The sequence below is a fragment of the Nerophis ophidion genome, linkage group LG24 (assembly GCF_033978795.1).
Source record: "Nerophis ophidion isolate RoL-2023_Sa linkage group LG24, RoL_Noph_v1.0, whole genome shotgun sequence".
Classification (NCBI taxonomy): Eukaryota; Metazoa; Chordata; class Actinopteri; order Syngnathiformes; family Syngnathidae; genus Nerophis; species Nerophis ophidion.
In genome coordinates, this window is record NC_084634.1 from 8,806,631 (window position 1) to 8,829,122 (window position 22,492).

At 41.5% G+C, this 22,492-nt stretch overlaps 1 protein-coding gene across 2 annotated transcripts in view; it reads left to right on the forward strand.

Annotated features, from left to right (window-relative positions):
• LOC133541952 (transcription factor IIIB 90 kDa subunit-like) overlaps positions 1-22,492 on the forward strand; it is a 277,169-nt gene that overhangs the window by 98,536 nt on the left and 156,141 nt on the right. For both annotated transcript variants that reach the window (XM_061885688.1, XM_061885689.1), the window contains exons 11-12: positions 12,502-12,594; positions 17,809-18,117. In XM_061885688.1, coding sequence (XP_061741672.1) covers positions 12,502-12,594; positions 17,809-18,117 — 402 coding nt within the window. The remainder of the gene's footprint in view (positions 1-12,501; positions 12,595-17,808; positions 18,118-22,492) is intronic.

Genomic DNA, 22,492 nt, shown 5'->3' on the forward strand with positions numbered 1-22,492 from the left:
CTCTGCCCACTGGGTGTGAGTTTTCCTTCCCCTTTTGTGGGTTCTTCCGAGGATGTTGTAGTCGTAATGATTTGTGCAGTCCTTTGAGACATTTGTGATTTGGGGCTATATAAATAAACATTGATTGATTGATTGATTGATTTTAAAATGTACGTCTTAACGTACTACTTTTTTGAAACTGCTCTGTGTTTTGTGCTGTTGACCTCTTGGCCAGGTCACCCATGTGAAATCAATCAATCAATCAATCAATCAATCAATCAATGTTTACTTATATAGCCCTAAATCACTAGTGTCTCAAAGGGCTGCACAAACCACTACGACATCCTCGGTAGGCCCACATAAGGGCAAGGAAAACTCACACCCAGTGGGACGTCGGTGACAATGATGACTATGAGAACTTTGGAGAGGAGGAAAGCAATGGATGTCGAGCGGGTCTAACATGATACTGTGAAATCCATAGTGGATCCAACACAGTCGCGAGAGTCCAGTCCAAAGCGGATCCAACACAGCAGCGAGATTCCCGTTCACAGCGGAGCCAGCAGGAAACCATCCCAAGCGGAGGCGGATCAGCAGCGCAGAGATGTTCCCAGCCGATACACAGGCAAGCAGTACATGGCCACCGGATCGGACCGGACCCCCTCCACAAGGGAGAGTGGGACATAGAAGAAAAATAAAAGAAGCGGCAGATCAACTGGTCTAAAAAGGGAGTCTATTTAAAGGCTAAAGTATACAAATGAGTTTTAAGGTGAGACTTAAATGCTTCTACTGAGGTGGCATCTCGAACTGTTACCGGGAGGGCATTCCAGAGTACTGGAGCCCGAACGGAAAACGCTCTATAGCCCGCAGACTTTTTTTGGGCTTTGGGAATCACTAATAAGCCGGAGTCCTTTGAACGCAGATTTCTTGCCGGGACATATGGTACAATACAATCGGCAAGATAGGATGGAGCTAGACCGTGTAGTATTTTATACGTAAGTAGTAAAACCTTAAAGTCACATCTTAAGTGCACAGGAAGCCAGTGCAGGTGAGCCAGTACAGGCGTAATGTGATCAAACTTTCTTGTTCTTGTCAAAAGTCTAGCAGCCGCATTTTGTACCAACTGTAATCTTTTAATGCTAGACGTGGGGAGACCCGAAAATAATACGTTACAGTAATCGAGACGAGACGTAACAAACGCATGGATAATGATCTCAGCGTCTTTAGTGGACAGAATGGAGCAAATTTTAGCGATATTACGGAGATGAATGTAGGCCATTTTAGTAACGCTTTTAATGTGACTCAAAGGAGAAAGTTGGGTCAAATATAATACCCAGATTATTTGAAAGAATCTGGGTATTATTGGTATTGAAAGAGATCTTGATCTCAATCGGTTTCTTATCTGGTTAAATAAAGGTTGTATAATAATTGTTGGCTACACCGTACAGTACACTTTGATTGATTGATTGAAACTTTTATTAGTAGATTGCACAGTACAGTACATATTCCGTACAGTTGACCCCAATAAGTTTTTCAACTTAAAACAATTCATGGTACAAATATATACTATCAGCATAATACAGTCATCACACAAGTTAATCATCAGAGTATATATATTGAATTATTTACATTATTTAGGGGGGTTAGGTTTGGTTGATATCAGTACTTCAGTCATCAACAATTGCACCATCTGAGAATGGACATTGAAACAGTGTAGATCTGACTTGGTAGGCTATGTACCGCAAGTAGTGGACATAGTGAGATCAGAAAGCATAAGAACAAGTATAAACATTTGATTATTTACAATCCGGGGGGATGGGGTTAGTCTAGGGTTGAAGTTGCCTGGAGGTGTTCTTGTAGTGCGGTTGGGATTGCATTCCATAGTGGTGTGGCATGGAAGGAAAATGAGTTAAGACCTTTGTTAGATCGGAATCTGGGTTTAACGTGGTTTGTGGAGCTCCCCCTGGTGTTGTGGTTATGGCGGTCATTTACGTTCTGGAAGTAGTTGGACATGTATTTCTGTATCACGGACGTGTAGTGAATTTTATAGACTAGGCTCAGTGCAAGTTGTTTGACTCTGTCCTCCACCCTGAGCCAGCCCACTTTTGGAGAAGTGGGTAGGAGTGAGGTGTGATCTGGGGTGGAGGTCTTGAAGGAACCTGACTAGCTTGTTCTGGGATGTTTGGAGTCTAGATTTGAGGGTTTTGGAGGTGCTGGGGTACCAGGAGGTGCATGCGTAGTCAAAAAAAGGGTTGAATGAGAGTTCCCGCTAGAATGTTTATGGTGCTTTCGTTGACCAGGGAGGAGATTCTGTAGAGAAATCTTGTTCGTTGGATGACGTTGCCATTTTATCACAGGAAAGATTAGCCTTTAGAATGGAACCTAGGTAGGTGACCCCATCTTTCCTGGTGTTAACAATGTCACCCACTTTAATAGTGAAGTCACTGACTTTCTTAAGGTTGATGTGGGACCCAAATAGGATGGATTCCGTTTTACCTAAGTGTATGGATAGCTTGTTGTCATCGAGACAGGTGCAAATTCTACAGAGTTCAGCACTGAGGATTTTTTTTTACCACCTGTGACTTGTCCTTGCCGGAAACCAGCAAAGGCGAGTCATCCGCAAACGGGAAAAATTCAATGATGCAATGCTTATGAACGTGACTGGTGGAAACAGAAATGTACCTTGTGGGCAATTTGAGCAATGATTGCTTGTCATTGTGTGCCTCAAAAGAAAGTATAGTCACTACTTTGGTCTCAAATCATCACTGGAAACACAGAAGGTGTATTTTCTAAGTCATGCATTAATCATGTTGACATGAATGCTGTTTCAGGCCTGAATCCATTCCCAGTTGGAATTAGTGTTCATAGAGTCATCGGCTTGGTTAGAAGAATGAGAGATCTTTTCAATCAATCAATCAATGTTTACTTATATAGCCCTAAATCACTAGTGTCTCAAAGGGCTGCACAAACCACTACGACATCTTCGGTAGGCCCACATAAGGGCAAGGAAAACTCACACCCAGTGGGACGTCGGTGACAATGATGACTATGAGAACCTTGGAGAGGAGGAAAGCAATGGATGTCGAGCGGGTCCAACATGATAGTGTGAAAGTTCAATCCATAATGGATCCAACACAGTCGCGAGAGTCCAGTCCAAAGCGGATCCAACACAGCAGCGAGAGTCCCGTTCACAGCGGAGCCAGCAGGAAACCATCCCAAGCGGAGGCGGATCAGCAGCGCAGAGATGTCCCCAGCCGATACACAGGCGAGCAGTACATGGCCACCGGATCGGACCGGACCCCCTCCACAAGGGAGAGTGGGACATAGAAGAAAAAGAAAAGAAACGGCAGATCAACTGGTCTAAAAAGGGAGTCTATTTAAAGGCTAGAGTATACAAATGAGTTTTAAGGTGAGACTTAAAACTGAGGTGGCATCTCGAACTGTTACCGGGAGGGCATTCCAGAGTACTGGAGCCCGAAATGAAAACGTTCTATAGCCCGCAGACTTTTTTGGGGCTTTGGGAATCACTAATAAGCCGGAGTCCTTTGAACGCAGATTTCTTGCCGGGACATAAGGTACAATACAATCTGCAAGATAGGATGGAGCTAGACCGTGTAGTATTTTATACGTAAGTAGTAAAACCTTAAAGTCACATCTTAAGTGCACAGGAAACCAGTGCAGGTGAGCCAGTACAGGCGTAATGTGATCAAACTTTCTTGTTCTTGTCAAAAGTCTAGCAGCCGCATTTTGTACCAACTGTAATCTTTTAATGCTAGACATGGGGAGACCCGAAAATAATACGTTACAGTAGTCGAGGCGAGACGTAACAAACGCATGGATAATGATCTCAGCGTCTTTAGTGGACAGAATGGAGCGAATTTTTGCGATATTTTAAATCCTTTTGTCCAGAAGGTTTCATCTCTGACACTATTCAGAGAAATGCTTCCGAAAGTACTTAAGCATCTGTGAACACTAGTAAGGCTGTAAATACTGTATAGAGTAGGCTAACCCATGTGGTTCCTGTGGCTGTGAACACAAGTTGTAATTACTGTAGTGACTAAATAACATAGTGACTGAAACCGAGTGATTCATTTGGATGAATTGGGTATGTATTCATGTCAACTCTGTTGATCATTTTTCAATTCTTTAAATACTGAAACATCTTTAAATGGTGCCCAGACCCCCAGATTATTTTCTGTCTTTTTCATCAAGTTCAAATAACATGCCTGTAAATAGACCACAGCACTTTGGCTTGATAGACAACTAAAAACGTGTATGGAAACAAAGCAAGCTGCTATAAAATCTGCTGACCCAGGCTTGTGGGGAAAATACCATTAACTGAGAAATACGGTGACAAAAATGAACAATCAGAAGAAAATCTAAGTAATTCAAATCTACAATGCGAAGAATGATTTGAAACAACTTCAATAACATACTTAAGTTTTAGTGAAAATATAACTGTACTGTTAAGTGTTGAACAAGGAATACAAACTAAGAACATAATAAAACGGCGTGGCGCAGTTGGAAGAGTGGCCGTGCCAGCAAGCTGAGGGTTACTGGTTCAATACCCACTTTCTACCAACTTTGTCATTTGTGTTGTGTCCTTAAGCAAGACACGTCACCCTTGCTCCCGATGGGTCGCGATTCGGGCCTTGCATGGCAGCTCCCGCCATCAGTGTGTGAATGAATGGGTGGACGTGGAAATAGTGTCAAAGCCATTTGAGTACCTTGAAGGTAGAAAATCGCTATAGGGACGGTATAGCTCGGTTGGTAGAGCGGCCGTGCCAGCAACTTGAGGGTTGCAGGTTCGATCCCCGCTTCAGCCACCCTAGTCACTGCCATTGTGTCCTTGGGCAAGACACTTTACCCACCTGCTCCCAGTGCCACCCACACTGGTTTAAAATGTAAAAATTAGGTATTGGGTTTCACTATGTAAAGCGCTTTGAGTCACTAGAGAAAAAGCTCTATATCAATCAATCAATGTTTACTTATATAGCCCTAAATCACTAGTGTCTCAAAGGGCTGCACAAACCACTACGACATCCTCGGTAGGCCCACATAAGGGCAAGGAAAACTCACACCCAGTGGGACATCGGTGACAATAATGACTATGAGAACCTTGGAGAGGAGGAAAGCAATGGATGTCGAGCGGGTCTAACATGATACTGTGAAAGTTCAATCCATAATGGATCCAACACAGTCGCGAGAGTCCAGTCCAAAGCGGATCCAACACAGCAGCGAGAGTCCCGTTCACAGCGGAGCCAGCAGGAAACCATCCCAAGCGGAGGCGGATCAGCAGCGCAGAGATGTCCCCAGCCGATACACAGGCGAGCAGTACATGGCCACCGGATCGGACCGGACCCCCTCCACAAGGGAGAGTGGGACATAGAAGAAAAAGAAAAGAAACGGCAGATCAACTGGTCTAAAAAGGGAGTCTATTTAAAGGCTAGAGTATACAAATGAGTTTTAAGGTGAGACTTATATAAATAAATATATATATATATATATATATATAAATAGACTTATATAAATATAATTCACTTCAATTCACTTCGCTATACAAATATAACCCATTTCCCATTTACTATAAAACACTTACTGCACAATGTCTGCTTTCACTGGGATGCTATTGATGGGATGTTAAAATATTCTCGTTTAGCTCGGGTTAGTAGAGTGGCCATGCCAGCAACTTAAGGGTTCCAGGTTCGATCCCCGCTTCCGCCATCCTAGTCACTGCCGTTGTGTCCTTGGGCAAGACACTTCACCCACCTGCTCCCAGTGCCACCCACACTGGTTTAAATGTAAAAATTAGATATTAGGTTTCACTATGTAAAGCGCTTTGAGTCACTAGAGAAAAAGCGCTATATAAATATAATTCACTTCACTTTAGAGATACTAAGAGCTCCTTTTTGTGTTTTTCTCGACATCTCTGGTTAACAGTTGTATTTCAAATTTTGACTCTGTTTGTTACGCCCTTCTACTACCAAGGCGAGAGGTATGATTTATAATCTCCAATTACCTTTTAGAACAGGGGTGTCGAACTCAAACACAGAGTGGGCCAAAATTTAAAACTGAACAGGTTGAACAAATTAACCTTTTAATAGGGACCCAAACAAGTTTTGCATTGAACATTGAACAAGCAAGATTTATATAACTTTATAGTGACATGCAAAATCGAGTTTTAAATAATAATAATAATTAAAGAATATCAATGGCATATCAAATAAAATTTAAATACAAATTTAATGCCTCTTTTCTAATTGCAGCCTTCAATCAATGTTTATTTATATAGCCCCAAATCACAAATGTCTCAAAGGACTGCACAAATCATTACGACTACAACATCCTCGGAAGAACCCACAATATATTTTACCTTCTGAGGTCAAATATATTGTAGCGTCCCGAAAAAGTTAGTGCTGCAAGGGTTTCTGGGTAATTGTTTTGTTGTGTTTATGTTATGTTACAGTGCAGATGTTCTCCCGAAATGTGTTTGGCATTCATGTTTGGTGTGAGTTCACTGTGTGGCGCATATTTGTAACAGTGTTAAAGTTGTTTCTACGGCCACCCTCAGTGTGACCTGTATGGCTGTTGACCAAGTATGCCTTGCATTCACTTATGTGCGTAATAGCCGCATATATTATGCAAGTGGGCCTGCACGCTGTTTGTATGGAGGAAATGCGGACGTGACTACAGGTTGTAGAGAATGCTAAAGGCCCTCAATATTGTTGTCCGGGTAAAAATCGGGAGAATGCTTGCCCCGGGAGATTTTCGGGAGGGGCACTGAACTTCGGGAGGATTGGCAAGTGTGAGAAATTGTGGTGTTGCAGTGGCACCGCCGCTGTAATGTTAATTTGATATTGCCTCAAGGGCCAAATTAAATTACATGGCGGGCCAAATTTGATCCATTGATCCATGTTTTGGAAGCTTAGAAGCCATTCAGCAGCAGGTTATAATGCAATAGTGCAGCATAAGCTCGTTAACGCTCTGTTATTAATGCGCCGCTACAGTAACAGTAGGTCCTGAATGTTAGCCATTACAATAACAATATCGCTAATACTTGGTTAATAATCAGGTCACGGGATGTTGGCGTTTTTTTGGATGGCTATTTATGTGGAATAGAGGAGCCCTTGTCGGGAGCTGACTTTTTAAAAAAATATACAATTTAGAATGCATGAAAACAAACATACATCTTCTTGTCTCACATTAGGATTTGGATTATTAAACAGCACATGTCCTTCTAATATTTCCAGTATGACCGATTTATTGTGGTCAGAGTGCGGAAGCGTTCCCAACGTGATGTCATCCGATTTCGAACGTACGGAATATTCGAAATGAATGTCAGAAATTGTGGCTTTTTGTGGATGTTTAGACGCTGTTTTCACATGTTTTGCGGGTTGAAAATATAATTGGACATGGTTTAATGCAGGAGTCACCAAGGCGGTGCCTGTAAGGACCAGATGAGTCGCCCGCTGGCCTGTTCTAGAAATAGCTCAAATAGCAGCACTTACCAGTGAGCTGCCTCTATTTTTTACATTTAATTTATTTACTCGCAAGCTGGTCTCGCTTTGCTCGACATTTTTAATTCCAAGAGAGACAAAACTCAAATAGAATGTGAAAATCCAAGAAAATATTTTAAAGACTTGGTCTTCACTTGTTTAAATAAATTCATTTCTTTTGTTTCACTTTGCTTCTTCTAACTTTCAGAAAGACAATTTTAGAGAAAAAAATACAACCTTAAAAATGATTTTAGGATTTTTAAACACATATACCTTTTTACCTTTTAAATGCCTTCCTCTTCTTTCCTGACAATTTGAATCAATGTTCAAGTGTTTATTTATTTATTTTTATTGTAAAGAATAATAAATACATTTTAATTTATTTCTTCATTTTAGCTTTTCGGCGAAGAATATTTGTGAAATATTTCTTCAAACTTATTATGATTAAAATTCAAAAAAAATATTCAGGCAAATGTAGAAAACCTGTAGAATCAAATGTATATCTTATTTCAAAGTCTTTAGAAATTCTTTAAAAAAAATGTTTTCTCGAAAATCCAGAAGAAATAATGATTTGTCTTTGTTATATATTCTAACAAAGTGCAGATTGGATTTTAACCTATTTAAAACATGTCATCAAAATTACAAAAAATAATCTTAATCAGGAAAAAATACAAATGATGTTCCATAAATTACGTTTTCATAACATGGTCACTACTGCCTACTTTGTCTTGTTATATTCTTATTTTACTGTTATATTGTTATTCCCATCTTTGCTTTTTATTTTTTTTATTCTTTTTGTAATATTTCTCTATTTTGTTTCCTTTTAAACCCCCATTATTTACTTTTTGCTTTTTTTTAAATTGATCTCAACTCTGTACACTGCTGCTGGAGTTTTAATTTTCCTGAAGGAACTCTCCTGAAGGAATCAATAAAGTACTATCTATCTATCTATCTAAATTATTTTTTTTATTTTTTTCTAAAAGATTCGAATTAGCTAGTTCTTTTTATCAATTTTTATCGGTTGAATTTAGAATTTTAAAGAGTCGAAATTGAAGACAAACTATGTCTCAAAATTGTATTTAAATTTTTTTCGCGTTTTGTCCTTTTTTAAAACGTTCAACGAAGTGTCTTTTTCGTCATTTATTCTCTACAAAAAACCTTCCGTAAAAATAAAAAAAAATGTACGACGGAATGACAGACATAAATACCCATTTTTATAATATATATATATATATATATATATATATATATATAGATTTATTTATTAAAGGTAAATTGAGCAAATTGGCTATTTCTGGCAATTTATTTAATCGCTCCCTCGTACTCGGGCATCCTGCTGGGCATCACCAACTCCTTCGCCACCATCCCCGGCATGGTGGGACCGCTCATCGCCAGAAGCCTCACTGCAAATGTAAGAACCTCTTTTTTCTGCCATTTTCGTTTCATTACATCTTGTCAAGGGACAATAAATACTAAGAGATATTCTTAAGCGTAGTCAGTGTACAGCAATATAGATAATGAGTCAACACACAGATGTTTCTTATACATTTATTTGTCACAAATAAATGTATATTTTAGAAGAAATAAATATTTTGACATATTTTAGCCACACCAGACCCTAAGCCGGTACAAAATATTTTGTAATGTTTATTTACGTACGTACCTTCAGTGTTTCCAAACGGTGTCTGTAACACGGCAGTAAAACGGCTGATCAAACAAAAAAAGAAGTCATCGTACGTTGTGAAATTAGTTATTTACACGATGTTTATTTACATATTTTAATTGTTTTGAGAAGTGTCTGTAACACGGCAGTAAAACGGCTGATCAAACAAAAAAGAAGTCATCGTACGTTGTGAAACACAATGTTTATTTACATATTTTAATTGTTTCAAAAAGTGTTTGTAACACGGCAGTAAAACAGCTGATCAACCAAAACAGAAGTCATTGTGCGTTGTGAAATTAGTTATTTACGCAATGTTTATTTACATATTTTAATTGTTTTGAGAAGTGTCTGTAACACGGCAGTAAAACGGCTGATCAACCAAAACAGAAGTCATTGTGCGTTGTGAAATTAGTTATTTACACAATGTTTATTTACATATTTTAATTGTTTTGAGAAGTGTCTGTAACACGGCAGTAAAACGGCTGATCAACCAAAACAGAAGTCATTGTGCGTTGTGAAATTAGTTATTTACACAATGTTTATTTACATATTTTAATTGTTTCAAAAAGTGTTTGTAACACGGCAGTAAAACAGCTGATCAAACAAAACAGAAGTCATCGTACGTTGTGAAATTAGTTATTTATTGGGGCGGCATAGCTCGGTTGGTAGAGTGGCCGTGTCAGCAACTTGAGGGTTGCAGGTTCGATTCCCGCTTCCGCCATCCTAGTTGCTGCCGTTGTGTCCTTGGGCGGGGCGCTTTGCCCGCCTGCTCCCAGTGCCACCCACACTGGTTTGAATGTAACTTAGATATTGGGTTTCACTATGTAAAGCGCTTTGAGTCACTAGAGAAAAAGCGCTATATAAATATAATTCACTTCACTTCACTTCACAAGTGTGTATCAAACTGGTAGCCCTTGGCATTAATCAGTACCTTAGAAGTAGCTCTTGGTTTCAAAAAGGTCGGTGACCCCTGGTTTAATGGATAAAATGAAACACAATTCAGCATATAAAAAAACATGTATTTTTCGATTATACCGGTACTTAAATGGTAGCCTTTTTACTGCAAGAAGGTTGGACTGCAGACTCACAATATTTATTTAAACGTAAAAAGCACATCTATAATTGTATGTAAGCATGTAAAAAAGTCCCATGCAGCTCCTTGTGCTTGGAACAAGTTACAAAATGACTGGAAACTGACTGAACTTTTAGCTTTAAATCCTTTTCAATGTAAACTGAGAGCAGCCTCAGTTGTCTGTAACGGTTTTACCGGATGTCCATCTTGTCATTTTAATGTGTAATGTGGATGTAATTGTGCGTGTCACTTTGCTGCCTCTTGGCCAGGACTCCCCTGAAAAAGAGGATTTTAGGCTCAATGGGATTTTCTTCGGTAAAATAGAAAAAAAATATATGCATGCATGCAAGTATGGATGCGCTTTTTATATTTGAATAAAGATTGTTAGTCTGGGGGAAGTCTGCACTCTACATATATCAGCAGATGCGGTTGGCGTTTTTCCCCCCATCTTGCACTGTTGCGGCTTTAAATGGGTGTAATTTTGAATTATGTACGGCGTTTGGGCTTTTTTTTTTTAATAATATCCACAAAGTTCAGTGAAAAGGTTGTGTTTTGTTTGACCGTGTATGTTGACTTTCTTTTTTTTGGTTGCAGTTTGCGCCGTGAGAGGAAAGGGTTGCTTGTATTGGGCGGTGTAGTTCGGTTGGTAGAGTGGCCGTGCCAGCAACTTGAGGGTTCCGGGTTCGATCCCCGCTTCCGCCATCCTAGTCACTGCTGTTGTGTCCTTGGGCAAGACACTTTACTCACCTGCTCCCAGTGCCACCTACACTGGTTTAAATGTAACTGAGATATTGGGTTTCACTATGTAAAAACATAAAATCATAAAAGAATCCTCGGATTCAGGAGGAACAGTGTGGTTTTCGTCCTGGTCGTGGAACTGTGGACCAGCTCTATACTCTCGGCAGGGTTCTTGAGGGTGCATGGGAGTTTGCCCAACCAGTTTACATGTTCTTTGTGGACTTGGAGAAGGCATTCGACCGTGTCCCTCGGGAAGTCCTGTGGGGAGTGCTCAGAGAGTATGGGGTATCGGACTGTCTTATTGTGGCGGTCCGCTCCCTGTATGATCAGTGTCAGAGCTTGGTCCGCATTGCCGGCAGTGAGTTGGACACGTTTCCACACCGATTCTGTTCATAACTTTTATGGACAGAATTTCTAGGCGCAGTCAAGGCGTTGAGGGGTTCCGGTTTGGTGACCGCAGGATTAGGTCTCTGCTTTTTGCAGATGATGTGGTCCTGATGGCTTCATCTGGCCGGGATCTTCAGCTCTCACTGGACCGGTTCGCAGCCGAGTGTGAAGCGACCGGAATGAGAATCAGCACCTCCAGGTCCGAGTCCATGGTTCTCGCCCGGAAAAGGGTGGAATTCCATCTCCGGGTTGGGGAGGAGACCCTGCCCCAAGTGGAGGAGTTCAAGTACCTAGGAGTCTTGTTCACGAGTGGGGGAAGAGTGGATCGTGAGATCGACAGGCGGATCGGTGCGGCGTCTTCAGTAATGTGGACGTTGTACCGATCTGTTGTGGTGAAGAAGGAGCTGAGCCGGAAGGCAAAGCTCTCAATTTACCGGTCGATCTACGTTCCCATCCTCACCTATGGTCATGAGCTTTGGGTTATGACCGAAAGGATAAGATCACGGGTACAAGCGGCCGAAATGAGTTTCCTCTCCCTTAGAGATAGGGTGAGAAGCTCTGCCGTCCGGGAGGAACCCAAAGTAAAGCCGCTGCTCCTTCACATCGAGAGGAGCCAGATGAAGTGGCTCGGGAACGCCTCCCGAGGGAGGTGTTTAGGGCACGTCCAACCGGTAGGAGGCCACGGGGAAGACCCAGGACACGTTGGGAAGACTATGTCTCCCGCCTGGCCTGGGAATGCCTCGGGAAGAGCTAGACGAAGTGGCTGGGGAGAGGGAAGTCTGGGCTTCCCTGCTTAGGCTGCTGCCCCCGCGACCCGACCTCGGATAAGCGGAAGATGATGGATGGATGGATATGTAAAAGCACTGTGAGTCACTAGAGAAAAGCGCTATATAAATATAATTCATTTCACCTAGTAAAAGCTGTGCTGTGTGCACATTAAAGGGAAGTTCATGGTCCTTGTCCTGATATTCTGACGTTGTCCACAAGGCAGCGAGTAGACTTTTAGCGATTTGAAATGACCAATTGTCTTGTGTGGTGTACTCTTGGAAGATTTGTGATTACTGGGTAGCAACTAATGGAGATCCGATTGAAAGAAATAAACAGCCTGATACTTACTGAAGCGTGTTTAGTGTCTCATTGAAGATACATCCATTGATCCGTGTTTGCAGGGGAGATCGAAGGCTACCAGAACGAGATCGACACTAATCTGGAGAGCAGCAGACCCAAGCTCAGAGGGGTTTACGCCGCCTACGCCAAAGAAGGTATGGGGTCCTGGTGGGCGTCCTGGTTGTGGGGAGTTTGAGTCACGCAGTCTTTGCACTGCGTCCATAGATGCAGAATGAAGTGTTGCCCCAAATGTTCCATGAATTAAGTCATTTGGACCACTTTTGTGTAGCGGGGTACCTCAGAGGCGGCACAGGACCTGTTCACATAAAGATTAAACATTAGTTTCCTGTCATTGTGGTAACCACACTGCAAAAAGTCAGTGTTCAAAAACAAGGAAAAAAATACAACAATTAAGGGTATTTTATTTGAACGAAGCAAAATGATCTGCCAATAGAACCAGAAAATTTGGCTTGTCAAGACTTTCCAAAACAAGTAAAATTAGTTAACCTCAAAGAACCCAAAAATGCCTTAAAATAAGTTTATTCTCACTAATGACAAGTGCACTTTTCTTGGTAGAAAAAAAATACGAAGACCTTTTTGCTCGATATGTTGAAAAATATTCTTAAATTAAATGAACGCTAGTGCCATTATCTATCTTGACATAATGATATGCGCTCGGCATTACATTTCTTGAAACCAGTAAACTTACACTCGAAACTAGTTTATTTTTCTTAATAGTAAGGCAATAAGGCAACCGCTTCTTACTCTCGGGGTCTCCTAGCCACTCAGGCAAATCACATTGTCTAAAAAATGAATTTTTTCCATCGACAACATGACAATCATCGCGCCAATTTTAAGCTATTTCAGTCAATTAGTGCGCAACATATATATATGTATATGTCTTGATTGGATTATCCAGAGAATAGTGCTCGATACCGTGGTAGAGCGCAATATGTATATATATATATATATATATATATATATATATATGTATATATATACACATACACATATACATACATACATACATATAGGTGTGGGAAAAATCACGAGACTACTTCGTCTCTACAGAACTGTTTCATGAGGGGTTCCCTCAATCATCAGGAAATGATTGAGGGAACCCCTCATGAAACAGTTCTGTAGAGACGAAGTAGTCTTGTGATTTTTCCCACACCTACATACATATATATATATATATATATATATATATATATATATATATATATATATATATATATATATACACACATACATACATACATATAGGTGTGGGAAAAATCACGAGACTACTTCATCTCTACAGAACTGTTTCATGAGGGGTTCCCTCAATCATCAGGAGATTTGTGTGATTGAGGGAACCCCTCATGAAACAGTTCTGTAGAGATGAAGTAGTCTTGTGATTTTTCCCACTCCTACATATTGCGCTCTACCACGGTATCGAGCACTATTCTCTGGATAATCCAATCAAGACATACATACATACATACATATATATATATATATATATATATATATATATATATATATATATATATATATATATATATATATATGTATATACATACATATTGAGACAAACCCGCGTATATTGATATATCGCCCAGCCCTAATATATACATACATACATACATATAGAGACAAACCGCGTATATCGATATATCGCCCAGCCCCAATAAAAATATATATATATATATATATATATATATATATATAGCTCGGCCCCCGGCCAAACATTTTTTAATTGTAATTTTGAAGAATTCATCTGAATGTGCATGAACTATTTCTGTTCGAAATTGTTAGAAATGTCACATGTTAAATGTTTAAATATTAACTGTCCGTTTACTGTATTGTGCCAACTGTACTACTATATGAGTACCTATTTTCTATTGTTTCACTGAAAATAAAACCGCAACTTCCATCCGTTTTGATTATGAGACAAAATTGTGATTTTTTTTCTTTCATGCTTGAAATAAGAGATTATTACTTTAAAAAAGTAGTTTTATACTTGTGAGTGTTGATGACACAGCTTTGCAACAGTTGATATTCTAGTTTCATGCATGTTTTACTCAATATAGGTCATCAGATCTCAGCAACAAGCTGACATATCTTACTGAGATCATTAAAGGCCTACTGAAAGCCACTACTACCGACCATGCAGTCTGATAGTTTATATATCAATGATGAAAGCTTAACATTGCAACACATGCCAATACAGCCTTTTTAGATTCCTAAATTACAATTTTAAATTTCACGCTGAAGTATCATGCTAAAACGTCGCGATATGTTGACGCGTGCGTCTGACGTCACACATTGTAGAGGACATTTTGTTCCAGCACGGTTCCCAGCTATAAGTCGTCTGTTTTCATTGCATAATTCCACAATATTATGGACTCTGTGTTGATTAATCTTTTGCAATTTGTTCAATGAACAATGGAGACATCAAAGAAGAAAGCGGTTGGTGGGAAGGCCGTCTTTAGCAACACAAACACAGCCGGTGTTTCATTGTTTACATTCCCGAAAGATGCCAGTCAAGCTTTACTATGGAACCGAGATGTCAAGCGAACACTGTTGGATTGGACTACACACACAAAATACAGTGTATTATGCAGCGATCATTTCGAAAGATCGTGTTTTCTGATAGTTTATAAATCAATGATGAAATATTAACATTGCAACACATGCCAATAAGGCCTTTTTAGTTTCCTGAATTACAATTTTAAATTTCGCGCGGAAGTATCATGCTAAAACGTCGCGGTATGATGACGCGTGAGCGGGACGTCACGCATTGTAGAGGACATTTTGTTCCAGCACGGTTCCCAGCTATAAGTCGTCTGTTTTCATTGCATAATTCCACAATATTATGGACTCTGTGTTGCTGAATCTTTTGCAATTTGTTCAATGAACAATGGAGACATCAAAGAAGAAAGCTGTAGGTGGGAAGCGGTGTATCGCGGCCGCCTTTAGCAACACAAACACAGCCGGTGTTTCATTGTTTACATTCCCGAAATATGCCAGTCAAGCTTTACTATGGAACAGAGATGTCAAGCGAACACGGTTGGATTGGACTACACACACAAAGTACAGTGTATTATGCAGCGATCATTTTGAAAGATCGTGTTTTCTGATAGTTTATTAATCAATGATGAAATATTAACATTGCAACACATGCCAATAAGGCTTTTTTTGTTTCCTAAATTACAATTTTAAATTTCGCGCGGAAGTATCATGCTAAAACGTCGCGATATGATGACGCGTGCGTCTGACGTCACGCATTGTAGAGGACATTTTGTTCCAGCACGGTTCCCAGCTATAAGTTGTCTGTTTTCATTGCATAATTCCACAATATTATGGACTCTGTGTTGCTGAATCTTTTGCAATTTGTTCAATGAACAATGGAGACATCAAAGAAGAAAGCTGTTGGTGGGAAGCGGTGTATCGCGGCCGCCTTTAGCAACACAAACACAGCCGGTGTTTCATTGTTTACATTCCCGAAAGATGCCAGTCAAGCTTTACTATGGAACCGAGATGTCAAGCGAACACTGTTGGATTGGACTACACACACAAAATACAGTGTATTATGCAGCGATCATTTCGAAAGATCGTGTTTTCTGATAGTTTATAAATCAATGATGAAATATTAACATTGCAACACATGCCAATAAGGCCTTTTTAGTTTCCTAAATTACAATTTTAAATTTCGCGCGGAAGTATCATGCTAAAACGTCGCGGTATGATGACGCGTGCGCGTGACGTCACGCATTGTAGAGGACATTTTGTTCCAGCACGGTTCCCAGCTATAAGTCGTCTGTTTTCATTGCATAATTCCACAATATTATGGACTCTGTGTTGCTGAATCTTTTGCAATTTGTTCAATGAACAATGGAGACATCAAAGAAGAAAGCTGTAGGTGGGAAGCGGTGTATCGCGGCCGCCTTTAGCAACACAAACACAGCCGGTGTTTCATTGTTTACATTCCCGAAAGATGCCAGTCAAGCTTTACTAAGGAATCGAGATGTCAAGCGAACACTGTTGGATTGGACTATACACACAAAATACAGTGTATTATGCAGCGATCATTTCGAAAGATCGTGTTTTCTGATAGTTTATAAATCAATGATGAAATATAAACATTGCAACACATGCCAATAAGGCCTTTTTAGTTTCCTGAATTACAATTTTAAATTTCGCGCTGAAGTATCATGCTAAAACGTCGGGGTATGATGACGCGTGCGCGTGACGTCACGCATTGTAGAGGACATTTTGTTCCAGCACCATTCCCAGCTATAAGTCGTCTGTTTGCACCGCATAATTCCACAATATTATGGACTCTGTGTTGCTGAATCTTTTGCAATTTGTTCAATGAACAATGGAGACATCAAAGAAGAAAGCTGTTGGTGGGAAGGCCGTCTTTAGCAACACAAACACAGCCGGTGTTTCATTGTTTACATTCCCGAAAGATGACAGTCAAGCTTTACTATGGAACAGAGATGTCAAGCGAACACGGTTGGACTGGACCACACACACAAAGTACAGTGTATTATGCAGCGATCGTTTCGAAAGATCGTATTTCGAAGAGGGTCCCTTGCGAAGGGCAGAGATGGGCATCGCCACCACCCGTCGACTGGTGCTGAAGAAAGGTGGGGGGCCGACCTACAGGTTGTACAGGTACGACCATATAATCTCACTAAAACACTAGTAACACAATAAGCAGATAGGGGATTTTCCATAATTATCCTAGTAAATGTGTCTAATAACATCTGAATCGCTCCCACCTTATAGTCTTTTTTTTTTTTTTTTTTTCTAGTCCTTCACTCTCACTGTCCTCATCCACGAATCTTTCATCCTCGCTCAAATTAATGGGTAAATCGTCGAATTCTCTGTCCGAATCGCTCTGGCTGCTGGTGGCCATGATTGTAAACAATGTGAGGATGTGAGGAGCTCCACAACCCGTGACGTCACGCGCACATCGTCTGCTACTTCCGGCACAGGCAAGGCTATTTTATCAGCGACCAAAAGTTGTGAACTTTATCGTGGATGTTCTCTACTAAATCCTTTCAGCGAAAATATGGCAATATGGCGAAATGATCAAGTATGACACATAGAATGGACCTGCTATCCCCGTTTGGATAAGAACATCTCATTTCAGTAGGCCTTTAAGGACCCAAACCCTTAAAACAAGTAAAACACTAACATAAAGTCTGCTTAGTGAGAAGAATGATCTTATCAGACAGAAAATAAGCAAATATCATGCTTATTTGAGATATTTCATCTTACTTAGATTTCAGTTTTAGAAGTGTATGACAATCAAGCCATGGTTCGTCTACGTATTGCTCCCGGAAATGTGGATTAAGCGCTCCCGCCTCACACAGACCTCGAGAACGACCTGGACGGCTCAAAGATGGGCGACGGCACGGCGGAGGACGACGACGACGACGAGGAAGACGACGTGATCCGCACAGTGGCCAAGCACTTTGGCAAGGAGATGGCCGAGCTCACCATGGAGTCGCTGATGGACTTGGAGCAGAGCGGGGTCGCCCGGGAGGAGGAGGAGGGGGAGGATGCACCCAAACGGAAAAGCCCTTCGCTGGCTTCCATCTTGGGGATGAGCATGCCCACGGCAGCCTCGCTGGCCCTGGACGAGTCCAACGGCAGTTCCGTCCAAGGAGCAGAAGATAACGGTGAGTGACCTTTTTTTGCTTTGTTTGTCACTGCTGTGGTAGAACTGGAGGGAGGACTGTACCCACAGCTAACTGTTGGCAGCATACTTGCCAACCCTCCCGATTTTTCCGAGAGACTCCCTAATTTCAGTGCCCCTTCCGAAAAATCTCCCGGGACAACCATTCTCCCGAATTTCCCCCGATTTCCACCCGAACAACAATATTTTGAGCGTCCTCTTCAACCTGTCGTCACGTCCGTTTTTCCTCCATACAAACAGCACATAATATATGCGGCTTTTACAGACCCACCTAAGTGAATGCAAAGCATACTTGCTCAACAGCCATACGGGTAACACTGAGGGTGGCCGTATAAACAACTTTAACACTGTTACAAATATGTGCCACACTGTGAACCCACACCAAACAAGAATGACGAACACATTTCGGGCGACCATCCGCACCGTAACCCAACATAAACACAACAGAACAAATACTCAGCACCCCTTGCAGCACTCACTCTCCCGGGACGCTACAGTATACACCCCCCCGCTACCACAATCCCAAGCCCATCTCCCGAATTCGTAGGTCTCAAGGTTGGCAAGTATGGTCTGCAGGCCGTGTCAAACACAAGCACAGGTGACACTTCCAACAAAGCAGCTCACGACAAAAATGTCAAAACTCTTACACTCTCCATGGCTTATAGATCTTGACCTCGATGTTGTATCTGCTGTACAGATTTACTTCACAAAAGGGAAGTGTGGGATATTTCTCCTGTTGCCCTATTTAAGATGGATATACCTTGAATGGTACCCACACTTTCAAACCAAATAGCCTTGGGACAAAAGATTTATGGCCAGATAAGACAAATATTGAGCTACTTTGCTACACTACCAATCAACAGCAAAAAGACTGAACTTTAAACACAATCAATCAATCAATCAATGTTTATTCATATAGCCCTAAATTACAAGTGGATCTAACAAGCCACAACGACATCCCCGGTTCAGAGACCACATAAGGGCAAGGAAAAACTCACAACCCAATGGGATGTCAATGCGAATGACTATGAGAAACCTTGGAGAGGACCGCAGATGTGGGTGACCCCCTGCCCCTCTAAGGAAGACCGGATGCAATGTATGTCGAGTGGGTCTAACATAATATTGTGAAAGTATAGTCCATAGTGGATTTAACATAATAGTGAGAGTCAAGTCCATAGTGGATCTAACATAATAGTGAGAGTCCAGTCCATAGTGGATTTAACATAATAGTGAGAGTCCAGTCCATAGTAAATCCAACATAATACTGAGTCCAGTTCATCGTGGATCTAACATAATTGTGAGAGAGTCCCGTCCATAGTGGATCTAACATAATAGTGAGAGTCCAGTCCATAGTGGATCTAACATTATAGTGAGAGTCCAGTACATAGTGGATCTAACATAATATTGTGAAAGTATAGTCCATAGTGGATCTAACATTATAGTGAGAGTCCAGTCCGTAGTGGATCTAACATAATAGTGAGAGTCCAGTTCATATTGTATCTAACATAATAGTGAGAGTCCAGTCCATAGTGGATCTAACATAATAGTGAGTCCGGTTCATAGTGGATCTAACATAATAGTGAGAGTCCAGTCCATAGTGGATCTAACATAATAGTGAGAGTCCAGTCCATAGTGGATCTAACATAATAGTGAGTCCGGTTCATAGTGGATCTAACATAATAGTGAGAGTTCTGTCCATAGTGGATCTAACATTATAGTGAGAGTCCAGTCCATAGTGGATCTAACATAATAGTGAGAGTCCAGTTCATAGTGGATCTAACATAATAGTGAGAGTCCAGTCCATAGTGGATCTAACATAATAGTGGATCTAACATAATAGTGAGAGTCCAGTCCATAGTGGATCTAACATAATAGTGAGCGTCCAGTCCATAGTGTATCTAACATGATAGTGAGTCCATTTCATAGTGGATCTAACATAATAGTGAGTCCAGTTCATAGTGGATCTAACATAATAGTGAGAGTCCAGTCCATAGTGGATCCAACATAATAGTGAGTCCAGTTCATAGTGATCCAACATAATAGTGAGCGTCCAGTCCACAGTGTATCTAACATGATAGTGAGTCAATTTCATAGTGGATCTAACATAATAGTGAGAGTCCAGTCCATAGTGGATCTAACATAATAGTGAGTCCAGTTCATAGTGAATCTAACATAATAGTGAGTCCAGTTCATAGTGGATCTAACATAATAGTGAGAGTCCAGTCCATAGTGGATCTAACATAATAGTGAGAGTCCAGTCCATAGTGGATCCAACATAATAGTGAGTCCAGTTCATAGTGGATCTAACATAATAGTGAGTCCAGTTCATTGTGAATCTAACATAATAGTGAGTCCAGTTCATAGTGGATCTAACATAATAGTGAGTCCAGTTCATAGTGGATCTAACATAATAGTGAGTCCAGTTCATTGTGAATCTAACATAATAGTGAGTCCAGTTCATAGTGGATCTAACATAATAGTGAGAGTCCAGTCCATAGTGGATCTAACATAATAGTGAGAGTCCAGTCCATAGTGGATCTAACATAATAGTGAGTCCAGTTCATAGTGAATCTAACATAATAGTGAGTCCAGTCCATAGGTGGATCCAACATTATAGTGAGAGTCCAGTCCATAGTGGGGCCAGCAGGAGGCTATCCCTTGCGGAGACAGGTCAGTAACACAGAGATGTCCCCAACCGATGCACAGGCAAGCGGTCCACCCCCGAGTCCCGACTCCAGCACTTCATCCATGGCCAACCAACTGTTTTCTTAAAGGGTTTCAGGCAGGTTAAATGGAGTTTCTGCAATAACTGTCCCAGAGACTGTACCTTAACTGCACCGACTCAGTGGCCCTGAGATCTGTAGGTGGTGAGTTCAAACCCCGGCAGAGTCATACCAGAGACTCTAAAAAATGGGACCCGTTACCTCCCTGCTTGGCACTAAGCATCAAGGGTTGGAATTGGAGGTTAAATCACCAAAATGATTCCCAAGCGCGGCACCGCTGCTGCTCACTGCTCCCCTCACTTCCCAGAGGGTGATCAAGGGTGATGGGTCAAATGCAGAGAGTAATTGTTGGTGCTTTAACTTCAACCCGACTGAACATTTGTGAACAATGCTTAGATGCTGAGTCTGTGCCAAGAACGCAACTGTTTTTTGCCAAGAAGAGGGGTCAAATATGCAACCAGAATGTTGCTGGAAGCATTTTGTTTATTTTTTTAATGTCTTTTTCCACAATGGGAAGAGACCCCAAATTGCTCAGTTGTAGATCATAAGACTTTCATTTAAGAGATTTTGGGATTTAAGTCCCTGTTCTGCTGACCAAAAATATGTTCTGACAATCCCCCTGCAAATCACATGTTATGGATTTATTTTGTGTTTAGCGCGACTCCACCGGATCAGGAGGGGCTAGAAAGAAGACCAAAAAACATAGAGAGACAACAGAACTGCAGACCCTTTCCATGGAAAAGTGTATTTATTTCCAAAAATCCATTCAAAACGTTAAATGTCCAGCTCACAAAACCCAGGGAAAACAGGATTTCAAAAAATTAGAATACTGTAAAGAAATGATCCCAAATTTTACAGGGCACGGATGTTTTAAAGCAGGGGTGTCAAACTCAAACACAGAGTGGGCCAAAATTTAAAACTGAACGAAGCCCCTGTTGTCGAGGCGGCAGATCGGAGCTGTGGCCGCAAGGTAGTTGGTGCCTGTCGGGGCGGCAATCCTAAAACCCCTTGGTGGACACCAGCAGTGAGGGATGCCGTCAAGCTGAAGAAGGAGTCCTATCGGGTCCTTTTGGCTCATAGGACTCCGGAGGCAGTGGACAGGTACCGACAGGCCAAGCGGTGTGCAGCTTCAGCGGTCGCGGAGGCAAAAACTCGGACATGGGAAGAGTTCGGGGAAGCCATGGAAAACGACTTCCGGACGGCTTCGAAGCGATTCTGGACCACCGTCCGCCGCCTCAGGAAGGGGAAGCAGTGCACTATCAACACCGTGTATGGTGCGGATGGTGTTCTGCTGACCTCGACTGCGGATGTTGTGGATAGGTGGAAGGAATGCTTCGAAGACCTCCTCAATCCCACCAACACGTCTTCCTATGAGGAAGCAGTGCCTGGGGAATCTGTGGTGGACTCTCCTATTTCTGGGGCTGAGGTCGCTGAGGTAGTTAAAAAGCTCCTCGGTGGCAAGGCCCCAGGGGTGGACGAGATCCGCCCGGAGTTCCTTAAGGCTCTGGATGCTGTGGGGCTGTCTTGGTTGGCAAGACTTTGCAGCATCGCGTGGACATCGGGGGCGGTACCTCTGGATTGGCAGACCGGGGTGGTGGTTCCTCTCTTTAAGAAGGGGGACCGGAGGGTGTGTTC